General features: G+C 36.0%; 1 protein-coding gene across 1 annotated transcript; it reads left to right on the top strand.

Moving 5' to 3' along the window:
- Positions 1-1596: 1596 nt before the first annotated feature.
- On the top strand, positions 1597-4952 carry LOC143571238 (uncharacterized). The gene is made up of 5 exons (XM_077056723.1): positions 1597-2239; positions 3155-3239; positions 3313-3427; positions 3518-4498; positions 4605-4952. Exons 1-5 carry the CDS (start codon positions 2032-2034, stop codon positions 4848-4850), a joined length of 1635 nt encoding a protein of 544 aa, XP_076912838.1. The 5' UTR covers positions 1597-2031; the 3' UTR covers positions 4851-4952.
- Positions 4953-7350: the final 2398 nt, after the last annotated feature.

Raw genomic sequence — 7350 nt, 5'->3', positions numbered from 1 at the left:
GATATTTGTTGGCTCCATCTTGCTAGAAAAATTTAACAAAAACACAAATAATTTAAAATTAAACAATAATAACACTTTTAAGCCTCAAAAATGAAATATGAAAATGGAAGATATATAAACAACAAAAACTAAAACCTTGGCACAAAGCTCCTCGTTTTTACTGAAGAGGCTTTGATGGTGTAAGAATTAGCCTTTCAAATGTACATATTTATAGGAAACGACTTAAGGTGGAGAAAATTATAGAAGGAAGGTATAAATGTAATTGATTAAACACATAAATTTAGGAATTTTCAAATAATTTTCAAAATGATTATAGTAAGAAGGAATAGAATTAATGCCGTAATTAATTGATTTTCAAATAATATGCAATGTTACATAATTAGATTCGAAATACAAATAATATATTTCGAAGTTTTTGAATTTTATGTAATGGTAGTTTTGTAAAATGCAATGTTACATAATGTAAAATGTAAGTTACTAATTATATAGTATGCATTGTAATTCATATAAGGTGTGAAAATAAAAAATTACAAATTTGGTTATATATATGTAACTCAATTGTGAATTAGTAAATCGTATTTCTAAGTCAATGTTGACAATTATAAGTGAATGGGTGAATGGGTCGACAATGGATTTGTAACTCAATTGTTATTGTTAAACAATAATAAGTCAATGGATTTATATTTTAATTCTTAAAAGTAAATCAGTAAAAATAAGTAAGTGGGTCAATGGGTCAGTGAGTCAACTAACGTAATTATAGTAAAACTTAATGATTGTTAATTAAATAAAATTGACATTCAAATTTAGACCATAATTTAGACAATAATTAATTCAAATATGAAGGGGGAATATCAAATTTACAAATTTACAAATCCGTAATAAAACCTTTCCTTAATAAAATGAGTCATCCTTTCCTAATTTCCTTACGAGTGTGAAAAATATAATTTAAATAATATCATATTTTAACAGAATTATAATATTTTAAATCGGTATCTCTCTCTCTCTATATATATATATATAATCCGTAATCTCTTCTATTGATGAAATAAAAAATAATTAATTAAATTATTTACTATATATTATCTATAAAATTAACACAGGTGGTGAATGAAATCAACCAAAAATAATACAATTTTCAAAAAAAAATTAGAATTTTTCGTATACAAACTATAGGTACAATTTTAAAATATTACATTAATTAGAATATTTTTTGTTGTTATTTAATTAATCTAAATTTATACTTTTAGCTAAATGTAATATTAAAATATTACATTATTATTTACGTATTCAAAATGAAAAATTAAAGATTAAAAGAAAGAGGAAAGATAATAATTAAATAACATTGATTAATCTTATTTTAATATATTATTGATTTATTTTATTTACTTGAAAATTAGAGAAGGTATTAATATATATGAAAAGTATGAGAATCAACCGATAGGAATGAGGTATATGGACTTAAAGATTATTGCTTTAATAGTATAGTTAGATTACTGTAACAGTTAAATAAAAAATAAAAGAAAAAGAAAATTTTTTTTTTGTGAGCGAGTGATGCAATGATAATGACGGTCAACAAACCCCCTAAAAACTATTTAAAAGTTATATCCATAAAAAATTCGAATAATAAAACATTTTCTTCTTACACAATTCAAAACATTTATTTCGAGACAGAATATTTATTTCAAAATAAACCTGTTTTGTCTTATAACGTTAATATTAATAATTACCTTCCTTGCCACCACTCTCTCTTTCATTCTCCCTCTGCTTCTTCATCTTTTCAAATTCATCCCAACTTTCTCTCTCTAAATTCATATCTCCTCCATCTGGGTTATTCCCATCAAACGTATTTATTATTTATTCATTCACCTGTTCCATTAATGCACCAATAAAGTTCAAATCTTTTTCAAAAAAAATTGAAAAAACGGTCATTTTTCATAGTTTATTGCATTAGCACCATATCTGCTCAGATCTGGAGCTGAATGTTTCATTTTTGAAAACACAAGATGTGTTTTAGGGTTTCGGGTTTGTGATATGGCGATGAATCGGAGTTTTCGGGCGGCCGAAAAAGGAATGCCGGGACCGGGTGTTGCGAAACAACGGCAGCCGCAAATGATGGGGAGTTTTAGGAAGCCTGTAGTGAAAGAGAAAGAAGAGGAGCTAGGGTTGTTTTTGGAAATGAGGAAACGAGAAAAGGAGCGGGATCTTCTGCTTCAAAACGCCGAATTCGATTCGTCAATCGGTTATTTTCTAATTTGAAATGCTGCATTTACATTATGATATATGATTTTTATGACAGTTGGTATAGGGGATTAGTTATAGTTAATCAATTGTTAGTATTGTATTCATGATGTGTTAAGTCCTTGTGTAATTTAGGGGCGTGCACTGGTCAGTTTTGGGCTAAAACCGAACTTCGGTTTTTGAATTTTTGAAAACTGTTCGATTTTTTCGGTTTTACCATCTGAGCTTGAAAATTTTGGGTTATATCTTTTGCCCCAAAAGAATGAATTTGGGACTAAATCATTTTGTTAATTAATTAATTATTATGCGTTTGGGCTAAAGTATATGAGTTACATATTTTTTAGTCTATTATAAGTTACTTAATATAAAAAAATGAAAATCTTTAAATTTGGTTTGTTTTGGGGTTTCCAGTTTTATTACATGCAAAATCAAAACCTAACCATAAGTCTGGTTGTTACATAAACATAAAACAAAATCGTGGGTTTTCGTTTTGGTTTGGTTTTTTTGGTTCGGTTAGATACTGGTAGAACCCCAAAAATAAGATATTAAACTGTAGAAATAAATAGCAACAAGGATAATTGGCCCGATTCGAGAGGGGCTAGTCTCCAGTTAATCCAATTCGAGAAGGATTAGATCTCCGATTAAAAAAGGTATATAAACCATTTTTTTTTATATAATAAACATGGATATCTATAAACTAAAGCAAGAACATATAAATAGACCTAATTGGGATAATAATTGCAACATTTATTTCTCTAAATTTTTCCTCTTCCTCTTCATATTCCCACTTAGTTAACTGCCTTGACCCACCCATGTTGGAACCGGGTATGTCTACTGTAATTTAGGAGTGACCAATTCAGTTGTTGGTGATTCTTTTGTGTCCTGTTTGTCTAAATTGTTATATTAAATTTTGCAGGATCGAATGCGATTGGTACACCTCCTAGAAAGACCAGCACTGACAGATTTCTCAACTCTGAAAATGATAAGAATGATTATGACTGGTACTTTTTTTATATTGTTACTTGTTATTATGTTCATGTGGTTACTGTTTAGTTAATATTATTATGTTTTCAGGCTTTTGACACCACCTGGTACGCCTCTTTTTCCTACACTAGAAATAGAATCACATAAAATCGTTACAGCTCTTGGAGGAACACCTAAAGCCCGCCCTACTGCACTAAAATCTCGGGTAACAATTCTTTGTTTTATATATTTAGACGGCAATTTCATAACCATTAAAATAATAACATCAGTACTTGCTTATGTTAATATGTTATAGTTATCAAATTCCCAAATAGAGACTACTGGTAGGAATAATATGGTTTCCAGACAACCATTAAATGCTTCAACAACCGGAATCCGTAGGCCTTCCTCATCTGGAGGCCCAGCTTCAAGGCCCGCTACTCCAACCAGAAGGCCCGCTACCCCAACCGGAAGACCCACATTGGGCCAGCCGACCAGACCCATATCAAATTCAACCAAAACAGTTTCTAGTACAACATCTAGATCCACTTCAACGACAACATCTAGGCCTTCAAGATCCTCAACACCTACTTCCCGGCCCACTATGGGCCCAACCAAGCCCACATTACCCGCTAGATCTTCCACACCGACACCAAGGTCCACTCCAAGATCTTCAACTCCCACAAGCCGACCTTCTTTACCCGTAACAAAACCTGCATCACGGGCCCCAACACCGACCCGTCGACAACCCACACTGACAACCGTAACAAGACCATCCGCACCCACGGCCAAACCATCCACACCGCCAGTACGTGCTAGTTCTCCAAGTAGACCGAGACCATGGAACCCTCAAGAAATGCCAGGTTACACTCTCAATGCACCGCCGAACTTGCGAACCTCACTTGCCGATAGGCCCCCTTCGGTTACACGTGGACGGCCCGGTGCACCCGGTTCACGGTCTTCATCGGTTGAGCCGGTGGCTAACGGAAGAATAAGAAGGCAGTCATGCTCACCATCACGAGGAAGGTTACCTGTTGGTTTGGTTCATAATAGTGGAAGCTCGGTCCCGGTTCCTGCACTGAACCGTGCGTATGCTAAAGCTAATGATAATACGAGCCCGGGTTCGTATGGGACGAAGATGGTTGAAAGGGTGGTTAATATGAGGAAACTGGTCCCACCGAAACAAGATGACAAGCATTCGCCTCATAGTAACTTGTCCGCCAAGTCGTCTCCCGACAGTTCGGGTTTTGGTAGATCACTTTCAAAGAAATCATTGGATATGGCTATTAGACATATGGTATGTATTTCTTTCTTCACATTTTACATAAAATGAGTCAAATTATTATTGAGATAATATTAATATGAACTTTGGTGATTATTATAAATTGTTTGTTTTGGAATAGGATATAAGGAGGACGGTACCTGGTAACTTGAGACCATTGATGACTAATATTCCAGCATCATCAATGTACAGTGTGAGAACGGGTCCCACGAGGAGTCGAACGATGAGTGTTTCGGATTCACCACTTGCAACGAGCAGCAATGCCAGCTCGGAAATGAGTGTGAATAATAACAGTTTGTTTTTGGATGTAAGCATTGATGATGATGTCAGCAGCGAGCGGGGTGTCTTTAACATCCGTGGAAGGTGAGATGACATAAACCGTTGTAACCGATTTTATTTAATTTGTATGTTAATCAGTTTGTTAACGTATGAATGTTGGAACTTGTATTTTTCTAATTTAATTATTAGTTTGAAGCAAAAACTGTCTTTACTTGGTTCATATGATTTTAGTTTGTCGAAAATCTAAATTCTTCAGAGTTTACTCGGCTCCTATGAGCTTACTTTGTCGATTGGGCGATAATAATTTGCAATAACATTTAGTATATTGTCGTATGGTTCAGTTTCAACTATATTAAGATATACTATCCATGACGTATTTTTATTTCAGTATCAGAACCTACTTTAGTTGAAGTGAGAACATACATTCATAGACCAAAAGGTGTACTATATTGACACAACTTATTTAATAAAACGTAGAAGTCTAGTAGGCAATATCCACTTCATGACCCGACTTGACCCGACCATCAAGATTATCCAACACGGCAATGGAAGGCGGTGGAAAACAAATACAAATTCCCAAATTACTCGGGCACAATTACTACCATTGGCATATTCAAATGCGAGTATTACTTGAATCTCAAGAACTTTGGAGTATTGTTAAGTGGGGCTGTAAGGAATTACCAGCGAAAACGACCGAAGCAATTGAAAATAACAGAGAAAATTTGAAAAAGGATACAAAAGCTACGCATATTCTCTTCCAAGCATTAAATGAAACAATAATTGAAGGAATTGCAACTGATAATTCATCTAAAGAGGCGTGGGAATTTTCATAAAGACTAGAGGGGTGCAACAACTACGTGTAAAACTCATATCGCACAGTGGCGGATCTAGACTCGAAACTAGACGTGCACAAAAAAACCGGTTCCGGAACCGAACCGGTGGAACCGACCCGGAACCGGTTCCAGTTCCTACCCGATGCACCTCATACCCGGTTTGGGTATTTTTGCACCCGATATTCCTACCCGGTTCCACTAGTTGTATATGTTAATCGGTTCCTACCCGGTTCCTACCTGGTTCCTACCCGGTTCCAAATTGTACCCGGTCCGGGTCCTACCCGAAAATACCGGTTCCGGCGGGTTTTTTATGAAATGGTCAACCGGTGGTCAAAGTAGCCGATGGAACCGGTTCCAACGGTAATATAGCCGTTGGAACCGGTTTTTGAGAGATATATAGCCGTTGGAACCGGTTTTTGAGAGATATATAGCCGTTGGAACCGGTTTTTGAGGAAAATATTACCGTTGTAACCGGTTCCAACGGTAATATAGCCGTTGGAACCGGTTCTTGATGCCCAAAACCTATATATAAGTTGTTTTCCATTACTTGTTTCACCACCAAACTCAAAAACAAACTTAAATACTTCTCATTTAGCAAACCCGACCATCCAACTAAATATTACTATGACACCCATCAAAAAAAACTAACAAGAAGGCTAAGAAGAGTGTTTTTATTGAACCCGTTCCTCCTATGGAGGACCTAAATGTTCTTGCGGTCTGTTGGTGCATAATGTCAGTAGTTCATAGTCTAGTGTCTGTAATCGAGTCTGTAATGTTTAATTATGTTTTGTATGTTTAAGCGAAGTTACTGACAAGTTCGCTTAACAGGCGAACTTGTTAGTCAAGCGAATTTATGGACAACTTCGCCTGAACATGCCAGGCGAAGTTGTCGTGTATTTATATACCTAGCTTACGGCTTAGGGTTAAGTTCCAGTTAGTTGTTCGTTTCAGTAGTTTATCAAGTTCATTGTAACGTGAGGACGAGAGTCTGTAATAGTGATATCGTATCACGTGTTTGAGTTATTATATAACGTGTGTTCGTTTCGTGTGTTCGTGTGATTCGTGTTCTATACTCGTAACGATCTACGCAGGGATTCCGCACCTGGTTGATCGAGATATCTCGTGCGATCCGTCCAGGGAACCTACAATTGGTATCAGAGCTTTTGCTCGATTGTGTGGTTCGGGATATTCACGCGGGTGTAGAAATCGTCCCGTTTCGACTATTCGCGGGACGTGTTTTCTGTGTTTTTGAGTCAATCTTACCTCCTACAATCGTAATCAAGCCTTTGCACCGTCGAAAACCTCGTAAAATCCAGATTTCAGATCTGCAAAAACGTCCGTGTTCATCAGGCGAAGTTGCCGTCAGGATACGTAGGGTTTCGGCGAAGATATAAGGTTAAGCGAAGTTATCCACAACTTCGCCTACCTTCTCAAGTTCGCCTAACTCAACGAAGTTCTCTATAACTCCGCCTACCTCCTAAGTTCGCTTACCTTAAGCGAAGTTAATTATCTGCGAAGTTCTTCAGCGAAGTTAATCAGCGGCGAAGTTAAGGATTAAGCGAAGTTATCCGTAACTTCGCCTACAGTACTTTTCAGAAAATTTTTTTTTGATTTTTTTTTCGGGTTTCTTACTTTTCGGGAAAGATGTCGTCGATTAACATCTCTGAGTTAGTGAAGATGGAAGTTGAAGCAGGGTCAGCTACTAAGGCCCCAAGATTGATGAAGGGAACCGATTTCGTTGCATGGAAGGATCGG

This window comes from Bidens hawaiensis, unplaced genomic scaffold (genome assembly GCF_021521415.1).
Source record: "Bidens hawaiensis isolate Kalapana, Puna unplaced genomic scaffold, B.hawaiensis_p1.1 tig00025237_1, whole genome shotgun sequence".
In the NCBI taxonomy this organism is placed as follows: domain Eukaryota; kingdom Viridiplantae; phylum Streptophyta; class Magnoliopsida; order Asterales; family Asteraceae; genus Bidens; species Bidens hawaiensis.
The sequence above is the reverse complement of the archived record's forward strand: the minus strand, read 5'-3'. Positions and strand labels throughout refer to the sequence as shown.

Excerpts from the sequence above, each read along its gene's own strand:
- LOC143571238 (XM_077056723.1), top strand. The coding sequence starts at position 2,032 with ATGGCGATGAATCGGAGTTTTCGGGCGGCCGAAAAAGGAATGCCGGGA. Across the intron at positions 3,240-3,312 it reads GATAAGAATGATTATGACTG|GCTTTTGACACCACCTGGTA; the intron begins GTACTTTTTTTA and ends TTATGTTTTCAG. Across the intron at positions 3,428-3,517 it reads CTACTGCACTAAAATCTCGG|TTATCAAATTCCCAAATAGA; the intron begins GTAACAATTCTT and ends AATATGTTATAG.